Source organism: Pseudophryne corroboree, chromosome 5, assembly GCF_028390025.1.
Source record: "Pseudophryne corroboree isolate aPseCor3 chromosome 5, aPseCor3.hap2, whole genome shotgun sequence".
Taxonomy (NCBI): Eukaryota; Metazoa; Chordata; class Amphibia; order Anura; family Myobatrachidae; genus Pseudophryne; species Pseudophryne corroboree.
Window position 1 is genome coordinate 708,176,225 of NC_086448.1, and position 17,314 is coordinate 708,193,538.

At 45.0% G+C, this 17,314-nt stretch overlaps 1 protein-coding gene across 2 annotated transcripts in view; it reads right to left on the reverse strand.

Moving 5' to 3' along the window:
- Positions 1 to 827: 827 nt before the first annotated feature.
- UBE2W (ubiquitin conjugating enzyme E2 W) overlaps positions 828 to 17,314 on the reverse strand; it is a 156,145-nt gene continuing 139,658 nt past the window's right edge. For both annotated transcript variants that reach the window (XM_063923935.1, XM_063923936.1), the window contains exon 6: positions 828 to 3,291. In XM_063923935.1, the coding sequence (XP_063780005.1) occupies positions 3,278 to 3,291 (14 nt within the window). In that variant the 3' untranslated portion in view covers positions 828 to 3,277. The remainder of the gene's footprint in view (positions 3,292 to 17,314) is intronic.

Below are 17,314 nucleotides of genomic sequence, written 5' to 3' on the forward strand. Positions count from 1 at the left end.
GAACAGATGCATCATTTCTGTTAAATCAGTGTATTTTTTCTCCTCCGTTCATCACTGCTCTATGTAGTGACTTTTACTATCCTAAGTTTAGCTTTTGCGCAGTACAGAGGAAGTAGCCTGTAGCACTCCTGCTGCTGTGCAACTGCACATTTAGGATGCCCTGTCACTGTAGCATGCACTAACAGCAGAATTGTGGCAAGGCATGCTATAATGTGTAGTTCCACAGCGGCTGCGGTTACGCAGGCTGCCTTCCCCTGGGCAAAACCAAAGAGTGGTTTCTTATATTTTGTTCCAGGCAGAACACAATGCAATAAAATAGCGCAGATGTCATCTTTGTTTCTGACTAAGCAGATACACAACATCTACAAGGACTGTCTTTCCATATTTGTCCCATCTTAACTCACTTCTCCTAGACTAAGCCTGCTAGTAACCAGTCACCGCTATTCATAGCCACCGGGTGTGACATCAATAAAGGCTGATGCTTCTGTTAATATTTGAACGGTTTTCTTTCTCCCAGGAACATACAATGCAAGTGTGACCTAGACAGTTTGGCTGGGCCTGTGGTGAGATCAGCAAAGACATAGATAGCTACAGACTAGAGTAAGGTAGGCATATCGGTGGTGCTACAATTAATTAATTCTATGTACAGTGACTCAAGCTATGTGTCTCCTTTGAAAGGCAACTAAACCGAACATACAAGTTGTCTTAATACTTTTGATCTCCATCCCTTAACCTCATGAAAATTCATGTGTTCCTAAGAAAAAATCATTATATATGTATGAATCAGAAAAAATGAGTGAAACTATTAATAATACATAAAACAAGGATGAGATAAGGAAAAAAGAATTTATTTGACTTTAATAATCCATAAAACCTAGCAACAGTTTGATGAGTACAAGCAATAATGCTTTTGTCTGGTGTCAAAGGCTTTCAAAGCTGCCAGCTCTGTTCTGTATCCTTAATGCAAAGGCCAAACGCCGCTCAGCAACTTTGGAAAGGTCAAATAATTTCACTGAGAAACTGGTCAGTGTTTAAATTGATACCATGTATAACTAACATTCAGAGGTCCGTAAATATATATGTTTTCATTTGTTTTCTTCAAGTACATGGACAAATGGATCCTATTCCTACAGATGATGGTTTTATTTACAAATAACCCAGCCCCCTAAGGATCACCAAGAGTAACTTTGGGAACAAAACTATAGTTAATTGGTGTGTTGACTAAAATAAACCTATTGACGTTTACAGTTTTTTACAAAGAATTAAGGGTAAAAAAAAAAGCAACAACCAGGGTGGCTATCCAACTGATCTAAAACTACAAGTCCCAGCAAGCCCTGGTAGTCTCAGGCTGAAAAGCACGCTGGAACTTTCAGTTCCAAAACAGCTGGAAAGCCACATCTGGGCTACTTCTGTAAGAGAGTAAGCAGTGCAAAACCACCAGTGGCTTTTAAGAAAAAATTGAACTACAAAACCCAGAAATCTCAAAACAGCAATATGGAGAGCTCCTGATAGACACTGAGAACCGCTTTTCCCCAATTAGTATTGCCTTTGCTGTATACATCCGATCTGTTCTATTACTAGGAAAAATAAAATAAAATAATTTAGAACAGTTTTAGGTTGGGGATTCAATTAGCTGCAGTCATTTACTGTGGAGTAATTATTCCCTGCTGCTATCCAATTAGCTCTGAAGCACGTGCGCCAACAGCTATTATTGGGCATTTTATTTTGGGACCTCAGATGGCTCTGAAAAAAAAAAAAATGAAAAAAAAAAAAAAAAAAAAGGCCAGATAATGAGCTTTTTTTTCTGCAATCGGATTCTGTGTGGGTTTTTTGGGGCCACAAAAAACAAGCAATAACTGAATTGACCCCCAAAAAAACTTCATAAAAAAAAAAATTTATGAAAAAGTCCAATTTTTCTGAGCCAAAAAATGATTGTGCCTAATTGAATTCCTCTCTAGGACTAAAAAGTCAACAATGTTGTGAAAAAACAAATAATTAGCTTTGAGGGAAAAGGAGTGCTGTATATTCAGCATGTTCTAAGAAAATATATTCTTGCTTTTTGTAGAGTAAAACATACTGAATACACTACTTTGTGGGTGCTAATGATTGACTGCAGGCAAGAGAAATAGGAATAAGATAGATTACCAGGTTTCTTGGTCTAAATAAACTTATGTATTAATTAAACAAGACTTACAACAAGACAACAAAATAAACAAACAAAAGAAAAAAGTGACAAAATATGTTTTCAAACAAATACATTAGACTGAGCTGGGCTCATGCCAACAGCTAGGGGAAAAACATAACAGCATCAAATGAAATAAAAAGCTGCGTGAAACCTTGGTCTAATGACTGAAACACACTCATACGACCGCCCTTCCTGATATAAAGTCCTGATTTAAGCATAGCCATTGCTTAAATGTGCAATGGAGGCAGCCATTTTATGGGCTACACAGTATTCATTAGACTGCAGCCTAATCGTTTAATAGGAACTAATGGCATCATGGAGGCACGAAGCACTTTGCGTTTTACTTCTCAGAAATGTCACTAGTTCTAAATGACTTGCTCAGCTGAATCTTGGCTGTGAGTCCACAAAATGGCTGCCTCCACTGTGTATAGGTGACAGGTACACATAAAGGCACCTACAATCTAGCATGTCACGCATACATACTCTACTCTAAACTCTATTGACTATATACAACTTATGTATGTTACCACATTGTGTTCAGTTTTTTTGTACCTGTCCCTTGCACTCATCAGAAGACATTCGCCAAGAACCTGACAAAGGAAACCAGTTAATAAATACAGTTTGTGTTCCGCAGTCCTTCAGGTCGCGCATGTTGAGCCATGCCGCCATGTTCAGGATCACAGTGCATAGTATCCCGATGTCATGGGTGGCATTGCAGCGGTGGAAGTGTTCCTTATTATCCAAATTCATATGGTGGATATTATCCAGTAGGCCCTGTCATGCATTTATCATTGTTATTGCACAATACATGACGACCTGGGAAATCTTGGAAAGAGTAAAGAAAAAGTAAAATGGAATCTCGTCCTGACATCTGCATTAATCCAGTATGACTAATAAAGCATGTCGGCTGCATGTGCTGAGACAGCTATCAACATGCGCCACAATGCACACTAGTAAAAATGCAGTAAAAAGGAAGTAGTCTTCTTTTAATACAGTCACCTCTAGTCAAAGGTTAAAGTTCAAAGACGTAAATGACCAAAGTGCTTGTTTATTCAGTAGGAATATCTTCTTCTAGATGGGCTTCAACTTGCATCAACATGTGTCATCTTTAAAGAAAGAAAGAGAAAAAAATGTTCATTAGAACTTGTGATAAACCTGAACACCAATTAATATGGAAGTACAGAGTTCTACTACAGATTGTCCTATAAAAGCACGGAAGACTTAAAATGTAGTTATATTTAGTCTACTATTATTATTTAAGCCCTATGTCGGTGCGGTCATTAATATTTTACTTAACGGTTAACTGTACCCAAAACTGAAAGTTAAGAATCAAGGGACATAAATGCAAAACAAAACAACATGGCCAAAAAAAGGTGTGTGGACACCGAAACATCACACCTACAGATGGAGCCTCCGCTATCTTGGCTGGCTGAGGCGTTAGTCGCGATAAGGAATACGCAGCGTGCCTGGGCGCAAGGAGGCGCGCCTAGCCGTAGGGAGGCGCACAGAGCATTTGGCGTTCCCTTTGAGTGTAATACCTGCGATCATCCACCAGATGTCGCTTTTTAAAATCACCATTGCGCATGGTCTCCATTAAAATAAGAATTTACTTACCGATAATTCTATTTCTCGTAGTCCGTAGTGGATGCTGGGGACTCCGTCAGGACCATGGGGAATAGCGGGCTCCGCAGGAGACAGGGCACATCTAAAAAGCTTTTTAGGTCACATGGTGTGTACTGGCTCCTCCCCCTATGACCCTCCTCCAAGCCTCAGTTAGGTACTGTGCCCGGACGAGCGTACACAATAAGGAAGGATCTTGAATCCCGGGTAAGACTCATACCAGCCACACCAATCACACCGTACAACTTGTGATCTGAACCCAGTTAACAGTATGATAACAAAACGAAGTAGCCTCTGAAAGATGGCTCACAACAATAGTAATAACCCGATTTTTGTAACAATAACTATGTACAAGCATTGCAGACAATCCGCACTTGGGATGGGCGCCCAGCATCCACTACGGACTACGAGAAATAGAATTATCGGTAAGTAAATTCTTATTTTCTCTTACGTCCTAGTGGATGCTGGGGACTCCGTCAGGACCATGGGGATTATACCAAAGCTCCCAAACGGGCGGGAGAGTGCGGATGACTCTGCAGCACCGAATGAGAGAACTCCAGGTCCTCCTTAGCCAGAGTATCAAATTTGTAAACTTTTACAAACGTGTTCTCCCCTGACCACGTAGTTGCTCGGCAAAGTTGTAATGCCGAGACCCCTCGGGCAGCCGCCCAAGATGCGCCCACTTTCCTAGTGGAGTGGGCCTTTACAGATTTAGGCTGTGGCAGGCCTGCCACAGAATGTGCAAGTTGGATTGTGCTACAGATCCAACGTGCAATCGTCTGTTTAGACGCAGGAGCACCCATCTTGTTGGATGCATACAATATAAACAGCAAGTCAGACTTTCTGACTCCAGCCGTCCTAAACTATATATATATAAATATATTTTTAGGGTCCTGACAACGTCTAGTAACTTGGAGTCCTCCAAGTCCCTAGTAGCCGCAGGCACCATAATAGGTTGTTTCAGGTGAAAACCTGACACCCCCTTAGGAAGAAAACTGGAGACGAGTCCCAGTTCTGCCCTGTCCGAATGGAAAATTAAATATGGCTTTTATAAGACAAAGCCGCCCATTCTGACAATCGCCTGGCCGAGGCCAGGACCAACAGCATGGTCACTGTCCATGTGAGATATTGGTCAACAGCATGTTCACTTTCCATGTGAGATATTTCAAATCCACAGATTTGAGCGGTTCAAACCAATATGATTTTAAGGAATCCCAACACTATGTTGAGATCACACGGTGCCACTAAAGGCACAAAAAAGGGGTGTATATGCAATACTCCCTTGACAATCTGGACTTCAGGAACTGAAGTCAATTCTTTCCGGAAGAAATTCTACAGGGCCGAAACTTAAAACCTTAAAGAACCCCAATTTTAGGCTCAAAACACTCCTGTTTTCAGGAAGTGTAGAAATCGACCTAGTTGAATTTTCTTCGTGGGGCCTTCCTGGCCTCACCCACGCAACATATTTTCACCACATGTGGTGATGACGTTGTGCGGTCACCTCCTTCCTGGCTTTGACCAGGGTAGGTATGACCTCTTATGGAATGCCTTTTTCCTTCAGGATCCGGCATTCAACCGCCATGCCGTCAAACGCAGCCGCGGTAAGTCTTGGAATAGACATGGTACCTGCTGAAGCAAGTCCCTTCTTAGCTCCCCAGGCCCTTAGTCCTCTGTGAGCATCTCTTGAAGTTCCGGGTACCAAGTCCCTCTTGGCCAATCCGGAGTCACGAGTATAGTTCATACTCCTCTATGTCTTATAATTCTCAATACCTTGGTTATGAGAAGCAGAGGAGGGAACACATACACCGACTGTTACACCCACGGTGTTACCAGGACATCCACAGCTATCGCCTGAAGGTCTCATGACCTGGCGCAATCCCTGTCCCGTTTTTTGTTCGGGCGGGACGCCATCATTTCCACCTTTGGTCTTTGCCAATGGTTCACAATCATGCGGAAAAACTTCCCTATGAAGTTCCCACTCTCCCGGGTGGAGGTCATGCCTGCTGAGGAAGTCTGCTTCCCAGTCGTCCACTCCCGGAGAGAACACTGCTGACAGTGCTATCACATGATTTTCCGCCTAGCGAAAAATCCTTGCAGTTTTTTCACTGCCCTCCAGCTTCTTGTGCCGCCCTTTCTGTTTACGTGGGCGACTGCCGTGATGTTATCCCACTGGATCAATACCGGCTGACCTTGAAGAAGAGGTCTTGCTAAGTTTAGAGCATTATAATTTTGCTCTTAACTCCATCTATGTGGAGAGAATTCTCCAGACTTGATCACACTTTCCTGGAAATTTTTTCCCTGTGTGACTGCTCCCCAGCCTCTCAGGCTGGCCTCCGTGGTCACCAGCATCCAATCCTGAATGCTGAATCTGTGGCCCTCTAGAAGATGAGCACTCTGTAATCACCACAGGAGAGACACCCTTGTCCTTAGATATAGGGTTATCCGCTGATGCATCTGAAGATGCGATCCGGACCATTTGTCCAGCAGATCCCACTGAAGAGTTCTTGCGTGAAATCTGCCGAATGGAATTGCTTCGTAATAAGCCACCATTTTTACCAGGACTCTTGTGCAATGATGCACTGACACTTTTCCTGGTTTTAGGAGGATCCCGATTAGCTCGGATAACTCCCTGGCTTTCTCCTCTGGGAGAAACACCTTTTTCTGGACTGTGTCCAGAATCATCCCTAGGAACAGTAGACGTGTCCTCGGAAAAGCTGCGATTTTGGAATATTTAGAATCCACTCGTGCTGTCGTAGAACTATTAAAGATAGTGCTACTCCGACCTCCAACTGTTCTCTGGACCTTGCCCTTATCAGGGAAGCGTACCAGTTTCTTTTAAGAAGAATCATCATTTCGGCCATTACCTTGGTAAAGACCCGTGGCGCCGTGGACAATCCAAACGGCAGCGTCTGAACTGATAGTGACAGTTCTGTACCACGAACCTGAGGTACCCTTGGTGAGAAGGGCAATTTTGGACATGTAGGTAAGTGTCCCTGATATCCAGTGACACCATATCGTCCCCTTCCTGGTTCGCTATCACTGCTCTGAGTGACTCCATCTTGATTTGAACGCTTGTATGTAAGTGTTCAAATATTTCAGATCTCACCGAGCCGTTTGGCTTCAGTACCACAATATAGTGTGGAATAATACCCCCTCCCTTGTTGTAGGAGGGGTACTTTGATTATCCCCTGCTGGGAATACAGCCTGTGAATTGTTTCCAATACTACCTCCCTGTCGGAGGTAGACGTTGGTAAAACAGACTTCCGGAACTTGTGAGGAGGAGACATCTCGAATTTCCAATGTACACCTGGGATACTACATGTAGGATCCAGGAGTCCCCTTGCAAGTGAGCCCACTGCGTGCTGAAACTCTTGAGATGACCCCCTACCGCACCTGAGTCCGCTTGTACTGCCCCAGCGTCATGCTGCGGACTTGGCAGAAGCTGTGAAGGGCTTCTGTTCCTGGGAATGGGCTGCTTGCTGCAGTCTTCTTCCCTTTCCTCTACCCCTGAGCAGATATGACTGGCCTTTGCCCGCCTGCCCGTATGGAGACGAAAGGACTGAGACTGAAAAGACTGTGTCCTTTTCTGTTGAGATGTGACTCGGGGTAACAAAAGGTGGATTTTTCAGCTGTTGCCATGGCCACCAGGTCCGATGGACCGCCCCTTTATACGGCAATACTTCCATGTGCCGTCTGGAATCTGCCTCACCTGACCACTGTCGTGTCTTCGTCTGGCAGATATGGACATCACATTTACTCTTGATGCCAGAATGCAAATATCCCTCTGCGCATCACGCATATATAGAAATGCATCCTTAAAATGCTCTATAGACAATAAAATCTTGTCCCTGTCAAGGGTATCAAAATTTTCAGTCAGGAAATCCGACCAAGCCCCCTCAGCGCTGCACATCCAGTCTGAGGCGATTGCTGGTCGTAGTATAACACCAGTATGTGTGTATATACTTCTTAGGCTATTTTTCAGCTTCTTATCAGCTGGCTCCTTGAGGGCGGCCGTATCTGGAGACGGTAACGCCACTTGTTTTTATAAGCGTGTGAGCGCCTTATCCACCCTAAGGTGTGTTTCCCAACTCGCCCTTACTTCTGGCGGGAAAGGGTATACCGCCCATAACTTTCTATCGGAGGAACCCCACGTATCACCACACACTTCATTTAATTTATCTGATTCAGGCAAAACTACAAGTAGTTTATTCACACCCTACAAAATACCCTTATTTGTGGTACTTGTAGTATCAGAAATATGTAACACCTCCTTCATGCCCTTAACATGTAACGTGTGGCCCTAAAGGAAAATACGTTTGTTTCTTCACCGTCGACACTGGAGTCAGTGTCCGTGAGGTAAATGGGCGTTTTTACAAGCCCCTGACGGTGTCTGAGACGCCTGGACAGGTACTAATTTGTTTGCCGGTCGTCTCATGTCGTCAACCGGCTTGCAGCGTGTTGACATGATCACGTACTTCCACAAGTAAGCCATCCATTCTGGTGTCGACTCCCTAGAGAGTGACATCACCATTACAGGCAATTTGCTCCGCCTCCTCACCAACATTTTCCTCATACATGTCGACACACACGTACCGACTTACAGCACACACACAGGGAATGCTCTGATAGAGGACAGGACCCACTAGCCCTTTGGGGAGACAGAGGGAGAGTTTGCCAGCACACACTAAAATGCTATAATTATACAGGGACAACCTTTATATAAGTGTTCCTCCCTTATAGCATTTAATATATATTTATATCGCCAAATCAGTGCCCCCCCTCTCTGTTTTAACCCTGTTTCTGCAGTGCAGTGCAGGGGAGAGCATGGGAGCCTTCCCCTCAGCCTTTCTGTGAGGGAAAATGGCGCTGTGTGCTGAGGAGAATAAGCTCCGCCCCTTTATCGGCGGGCTTTTCCTCCCGGTTTTTTAAGAACTGGCCTGGGTTAAAATACATACATGCCTTAATGGCTATATGTGATGTATTTATTTTGCCAAATAGGTATTTATATTGCTGCCCAGGGCGCCCCCAGCAGCGCCCTGCACCCTCCGTGACCATGTCAGTGAGCCGTGTGACAACAATGGCGCACAGCTGCAGTGCTGTGCGCTACCTCTCTGAAGACTGTGAAGTCTTCTGCCGCCTGTTTCCGGACCTCCGTCTCTGCCGTCTTCAGCGTCTGTAAGGGGGATCGGCGGCGCGGCTCCGGGACGAACCCCAGGCTGACCTGTGTTCCGACTCCCTCTGGAGCTCAGTGTCCAGTAGCCTAAGATCCCAATCCATCCTGCACGCAGGTGAGTTGGAGATCTCTCCCCTAAGTCCCTCGTTGCAGTGATCCTGTTGCCAGCAGGAATCACTGAGTGAAAACCTAAAAAAAACTTTTCCAAACAGCTCTTTAAGAGAGCCATCCAGATTGCACCCTTCTCGGACGGGCACAAAAACCTAACTGAGGCTTGGAGGAGGGTCATAGGGGGAGGAGCCAGTACACACCATGTGACCTAAAAAGCTTTTTAGATGTGCCCTGTCTCCTGCGGAGCCCGCTATTCCCCATGGTCCTGACGGAGTCCCCAGCATCCACTAGGACGTTAGAGAAAATACAATACTGAACTACAGCGTAAGAACTACTTTACTGGTGCGTCTCATTACGCTACAATATGCTACAGTATGTCATACAGTATATAACAGTATATACAGTACAAACGCAAATAGTACAGCATATACAGATGCAAACGAACGTTTTACAGGTACAGTATGGTCTATTGATGTTAGGAATATGTGAGCATCCAAATCCTGTAGTATTCAGTATAATTGGGAGAGATAAAAGCTCCTCCCTAAGTTCCTGGATGCCAAATCACCGTGCTTAGCATCTCTGTACAGTATTTTGTATTTGAGTACTAAATAGCACGAACAGCTTTTAACATACTCTGCTGTAAAGGTTACAGGGGCAAGTGTTATCTTTCTAAGTATAATGGGGAGAGATAAAAGCCCCTCCCTAAATTCCTGGATGCCAAATTACCGTGCTTAGCATCTCTGTACAGTATTTTGTATTTGAGTTCTAAATAGCACAAACAGCTTGTAACGTACTCTGCTGTAATGGCTATTAGTGTGCACACTTTTATTGAATGTGGAGGTATATTACAATAGAATAAAGGAACTTAAGGAACGTTAAGGGACTTGGACACTCATACTGCAGAACACGGTATTTAGCCACCACCTCCCCCTACCACAATCCCACTCTCTCTCCCCCCCGGGAGCCTGCACAGTTCATACAGTAGACAGGGAGGAAGGTCAGGTTACAATAAATGTACAACACATTACTGTACTGTTTATGAAAATCAGATAGAGAACTGCAGTCGCTTTGATAGATGTGTAAATGGTACAGTAGCACTGATCCCTTCTCATAATGTACAACACAGATTCTCTAACGCCGATGATCTACAGTACTGTGTTGATCGAACAGTTAGCTGCGTCAGAATACACTAATTTATATTAATTGGTATGTCTACGGGTCCTCATTGCCACTGTGTATTTTAGATAGCGGAATGATTTGCTCCTGCAGATTTACCCTGATTTATGTAAAACCTGTGTGCACACTTCTATTGAATGTGGAGGTATATCACAATACATAAAAAAAAAAAAAAATATATATATATATATATATATATATATATATATATATATATATATATATATATATATATATATATATATAAATAATAATAATAATAAAGTGTCAGTAAAAAAAACAGGATTTTAATACCTACCGGTAAATCCTTTTCTCCTAGTCCGTAGAGGATGCTGGGGTCCACTTCAGTACCATGGGGTATAGATGGTTCCGCAGGAGCCATGGGCACTTTAAGACTTTTTCAGAGTGTGAACTGGCTCCTCCCTCTATGCCCCTCCTCCAGACCTCAGTATAGGAACTGTGCCCAGGGAGACGGACATTTCGAGAAAAGGATTTACTTTTAAGTTATTGGTGAGATTCATACCAGCTCACACTTCAACCATGCCGCACAACATGGCATTCAACAAAACACATGCCAACGGCATGAACATTACAGCAAACGTGCTGAAAACCTTTTCAACAAATGAACAACTGCAGGTAAAGTACGCACTGGGCTGGGTGCCCAGCATCCTCTACGGACTAGGAGAAAAGGATTTACCGGTAGGTATTAAAATCCTGTTTTCTCATACGTCCTAGAGGATGCTGGGGTCCACTTCAGTACCATGGGGTTATACCAAAGCTCCAGTACGGGCGGGAGAGTGTGGATGTCCCTGCAGCACCGATTGACCAAACTTTAGGTCCTCATCGGCCAAGGTGTCAAACTTGTAAAACTTAGCAAACGTGTTTGTCCTTGACCAAGTAGCTGCTCGGCAAAGTTGTAATGCCGAGACCCCCCGGGCAGCCACCCAGGATGAGCCCACCTTTCTAGTAGAATGGGCAGTCACCGAATTCCGTATCGGCAATCCTGCCGTGGAATGAGCGTGCTGAATCGTACCTCCGACCCAGCACGCAATAGTCTGCTTAGAAGCAGGACACCCAATCTTGTTGGGAACATACAGGACAAACAGAGCCTCTGTTTTCCGTATCCGAGCTGTTCTTGCGACATAAATTCTCAAAGCTCTGACCACATCCAGAGACTTTGAAGCAGCGAAGGTGTCAGTAGCCACTGGCACCACAATAGGTTGGTTTATATGGAAAGAAGAAACCACCTTTGGAAGAAATTACGGACAAGTTCTTAACACAGCCCTATCTTCATGGAAGCTCAAGTAATGGCTCTTGTGAGACAAGGCCCCTAACTCAGACACCCTCCTTGCGGATGCCAAGGCCAACAGCATGACCACTTTCCAAGTGAGAAACTTCAACTCTATCTCCTGGAGAGGTTCAATCCAATCCGATTGAAGGAACTGCAACACCACGTTAAGATCCCATGGTGCCACAGGAGGCACAAATGGAGGTTGGATGTGCAGAACCCCTTTCACGAACGTCTGAACTTCTGGAAGGGAGGCCAATTGCGTCTGAAAGAAAACGGACGAGGCCGAAATCTGGACCTTGATTGAACCCAATCGTAGGCCCGCATCCACACCCGCCTGGAGAAAATGGAGAAAACGTCCTAACTGAAACCCTTCCGTTGGAGCCCTCTTGGTTTCACACCAAGACACATTTTCTCCAAATACGGTGGTAATGTCTAGACGTTACTCCTTCCCTGGCCTAAATAAGAGTGGGAATGACTTCTTCAGGAATACCCTTTCGGGCTAGCATCCAGCACTCAACAGCCATGCCGTCAAACGCAGCTGTGGTAAGTCTTGATCTTGAGAACTTTCGGTATGAGTGGAAGTAAGACATACACGAACCGAAACACCCACTGGGTCACTAGTGCATCCACTGCTATTGCTTAAGGGTCTCTCGACCTGGAACAATATCTCTGAAGCTTCTTGTTGAGACGAGATGCCATCATGTCTACTTAAGGAACCCCCCAAAGACCTGTCACCTCTGCAAAGACTTCTTTGTGGAGGCCCCATTCTCCTGGATGGAGATCGTGTCTGCTGAGGAAGTCTGCTTCCTAGTTGTCCACCCCTGGAATGAAAATTGCCGACAGAGCTCTTGCATGTCTTTCTGCCCAGAGGAGGATCTTTGTCACCTCTGCCATCGCCACTCTGCTGTTCGTTCCGCCCTGACGGTTTATGTACGCGATTGCTGTTACATTGTCCGACTGAATCTGTACGGGATGATCTTGAAGAAGATGCACCGCTTGTAGAAGGCTGTTGTAAATGGCTCTCAACTCCAGAACGTTTATGTGAAGACAAGTTTCTTGACTTGACCATCTTCCTTGGAAGCTTTCCCCCTGTGTGACTGCTCCCCAGCCTCGGAGACTTGCATCCCTGGTTACTAGGACCCAGTCCTGAATCACGAACCTGCGTCCCTCTAGTAGGCGAGAACTGTGTAGCCACCACAGGAGAGAAATTCTGGCTTTGAATGACAGGATTATCCTCTGTGCGCATGTGGAGATGGGATCCGGACCACTTGTCCAACAGGTCCCAATGGAATACTCTGGCCAAACTGTATGGCCTCGTAGGCAGCTACCATGCTTCCCAACAACCGAATGCTTTGATGAATCGACACTCTTGTTGGTTTCAGAATTCGTTTGACCATTCTCTGGATTTCCAGAGCCTTTTCTACTGGAAGAAATACCTTCTGTACTTCTGTGTCCAGTATCATCCCCAGAAAGGACAATCTTGTCGTCGGTTCCAACTGTGACTTTGGAAAATTGATGATCCAACTGTGTTGTTGAAGTACTGTCAGGGAGAGTGCAATGTCCTGCACCAACCTTTCCCTGGACCTCGCTTTTATCAGGAGATCGTCCAGGTAAGGAATTATATTGACTCCTTACTGTTGAAGGAGGACCATCATCTCTGCCATCACCTTGGTGAACACCCTCGATACCGTGGAGAGACCGAACGGCAATGTCTGAAGTTGGTAATGACAATCCTGTATTGCGAATATCAGATAAGAGATGCCTACTTACATGTTCCCATTTATCCTCCACATCAAGCTTATGTCCACCGACACCATGAAGTCCCCTTCCTCCAGACTGGAAATCACTGCACTCAGAGATTCCATCTTGAACTTGGACCTTTGCAGGTAGAGATTCAGAGTTTTCAGGTTAAGAATCGGTCTGACCGAGCCGTCCGGCTTTGGAACTGGGAATAGGCTTGAGTAAAACCCTTCTCCTTGTTGTAACAAGGGAACCAGGACAATGATTTGTCTGGACACAATTTTTGTATTGTTGCTGCTACCACTTCCCTGTCTGGGATAGAAGCTGGTAAGTTTGATTTGAAAAAATCAGCATGGGGGAATGTCTTGAAACTCCAGTTTGTACCCGTGGGACACTATTTGTAAGACCCACGGGTCCAGGCCAGATTGAACCCAGAACTGACTGAAGAGTTTCAGACTAGCTCCCACCTGAGCGGACTCCTGCAAGAGCCCCAGCGTCATGCTGAAGATTTGGCAGAGGCAGAGGTTGATTTCTGCTCCTGGAGACGCTGTGGATCTTTTCCCCTTCCTTTACCCGCAAAGAAAGGGGAACCTTTACCCTTTGTAATTATTGGGTCGAAAGGACTGCATCTGAGAGTGGTGTCTTTTTCGCCGGCACAGGAGCATTAGGCAAGAATGTCGACTTACCTGCGGTAGCAGCAGAAACTAACGCATCCAGCCCATCTCCAAACAAGGCCTCACCTTCATACGGGAGAGCCTCCATATTCCTTTTGGAATCTGCGTTAATAGTCCATTGGCGAATCCACAACGCCCTCCGTGCTGAGATTGCCATGGTAGCGGCTCTTGATCCCAAGAGACCTATAGCTTTCATGGCTTCTAGCATGTACGCAGCAGTCTATGACCTAACGTTAGGAGTATCTCGTCTCTATCTATTGTGTCAATGTCTGATGACAACTTTTCTGACCACTTTTCAATAGCACTACTCACCCGCGCACAGGCAATGGTAGGCCTGAGTAATGTCCCATTGGCAACATAAACAGATCACAATGTATTCTCTAACTTGCGGTCTGCCGGCTCCTTAAGTGAAGCCGTCCCAGGTGCAGGGAGAATCACCTTCTTCGTTAACCGTGACAGGGCACTGTCTAAAATGGGGGGTGACTACCACCTTTTCCTGTCCTCTGCAGGGAAAGGGTAAGCTGCCTGAATTCTTTTGGGAATCTGAAATTTATTTTCGGGTTAAACCAAACTCCCTCAAAGAGACTGTTCAGCTCATGAGATGGAGGGAAAGTTACATTAATTTTCTTTTCTTTATTAAAAGTAAGCCTTCTCCTGTGGTAAAGGAAGGGGCTCCGTAACTTCTAACACCTCCTTTACAGCAACAATCACGTATTGAATGTTTTTCGCTAACTTTGGATTTATTCCCCTGAAATCACTAGTGTCGACACAGGAATCAGAGTCCGTGTCGGTATCAGTTTGTACTACTTGTGCAAATTACCTTTATATGTGACCCAGAGGGGTCCCCTGTGGATGAAAAGGCAGAACTATTAAAAATCACATCTTCAACAGTTTTTTTTTTTCAGTTTTCTGCATGAGACTTAGACTTATCCAATATCTTACTGATATGATTCACACTATCACGTAATTCTTTCACCCAGTCAGGCTCTTGGTGTGACGGCAGCGCCACCACCTTACAACTCTGTGTCCCTAAAATGGCTCCCTCAGGGGAAGAGCTCCCTGCCTCAGACATGCACAATCACACCACAGACACTCCGGGGTTTATAGGGGACAGACCCACAGTAAAATCTGTCAGAGGGACACAGAAAGGAATTGCCAGTCCACAACTCAGCGCCTAAAGAAAAAATCCCTGTGGCGTGTACTTTGTACACAGAGATTTTCCGCGCTATATATATTGACAAAAAGGTTATAGTACCACAATATACACTTTCCCCCCCTTTTTGCACCCTGATACTAGAATCAGAAGTTGAGAGGAGGATCAGCGTTTCTTCCCCTGCTTTCTGCTGGAAGAAAATGGCGCTGAGCAGTGTGCTGGCTGCCTGAGGAAGAAGCCCCGCCCCCTGCGATGGCGCGTTTTTCCTGAGCTATTGAACTAGATATTTATACTGGCGGGGGTGTAGGACTGTGCAACAGCGTCATATGCCACCTTCTGCCAGTGAGAGTAGGGTTCATGCTGCCGAGGGCGCCCCCCCCCCCTGCGCTGTGCACTGTGTTATGGATAGCATGTTCGCGCAGCGTTCCAGCTCGCTGCGCGGTACCTTAAGCCGTCACGATGACCGGAGATCCCTCTCTGCAGACCTCCGGTAATACTACTCACCAGTCTTCTGACTTCTGGCTCTGTTAGGGGGGTGACGGCATGCTGTGGGGGTGACGGCATGCTGTGGGAGTGAGCGCATAGCCGCAGCTAGTGTTCAGTACCCTTCAGGAGCTAATGGTGTCCTGTCAGCAGAAGCAGAGCCATGAAACTCTTTGGGAAGTTGGTTCCTACTTCTTCCCCCTAAGTCCCACGAAGCAGGGAGACTGTTGCCAGCAGCCTCCCTGAAAATAAAAAACCTAACAAAGTCTTTTAGTGAAACTTAGTAAAGCTCCACTAGAGTGAGACTAGTCTGCCTGGGCACATTTTCTAAACTGAGGTCTGGAAGAGGGGCATAGAGGGAGGAGCCAGTTGACACACTGAAAAAGTCTTAAAGTGCCCATGGCTCCTGCGGAACAGTCTGCACCCCATGGTACTGAAGTGGACCCCAGCATCCTCTAGGACGTATGAGAAAATAAAAATACATCCGCTCTTTGGGAATCGAACCTGGGACTCTCAGCAAGGCAGGCGGAAGACTTCACCACTTGCCCACGCTACTACATGGAAGATACACAGGCTCATGTGTAAAAGTACTGTAAGTAGCGATTCCTTCCCATTGATGTTTGTTTATGCCGTTAAGGGACTTGGAAGCTCATATTGTACAAAACATACAGTATACTGTACATACGTTAACGTCAAAGAACTACATTATTGCTTTCACACATTAGTTTCTGCATACACTATATTCATTTTTACTCTATTGCTTTGTCTACGGGATTTGGACGCTCATATTTATTAACATTTGGACTTTAGTACATATCATTATTATTTTTTTGTGGCATTTTTCTTTTTCTTTTTTTCGACTTTACAAAGATTACAGCATTTGTTCTTTCAATTGAACCTTGCACTTCAGAATTTAAGCTCAAACCAGGAGCGTGCCACAATCACTGATTGACTTTTAAACCGAATTTATACCTGTTGGGAAAGAAGTATCTCAGCATCTTAGAATAAACAACCCTAAGTATATTACCTGCTTTTTCATTATTGATTTTAGTTTCACTTTATAACCGTATCATTCACCACTACAAATAGGGTTTGAGCGCTGGTTCCCTGTGGATTTATCCACATCTGTATACTTACCATTTAAGGGGGGGCGGGACACCCCTCATTACCAGCAGCACACCCCGCCTCAGACTAACACCTCAGTGCGCAGAGAACCCATTTCCGTATTCAGTAACACGGCTATTGACAAGTGTTTTAATACGTTCGTTTGCGTCTGTATAAACTACATATAAATATATATATATATATATATATATATATATATTTATATTTTTTTTATTTTTTTTATTGACCCTCTCCGTCTGACCATTGGTCTGTGTGTACATTAACACTACAGTCGTCACTGACCATTTGCCAGAGCTTGTACTGTAGATCATTCCGCGCTATTCGCTCTAAAGTACTGGATTAGTGGAGCATTAGCCACCCAGTGGTGGAGATGTGTATTGCATGCTGAGTATGTAGTCGTGCCTCAACGCGCCTATCCGTGATTAAACTCAGCAACCTAAGCTACCGCCGTTTAGGCGGAGAAACAGCCAAGATAACGGAAGCTCCATCTGTATATGTGCTTGAACATCTCATGCCAAACCTATCAAGTAGTTTCCCCTATTGCGGCTATAGGAGCCTCCATTCTTCTATGAAGGATGTCCAC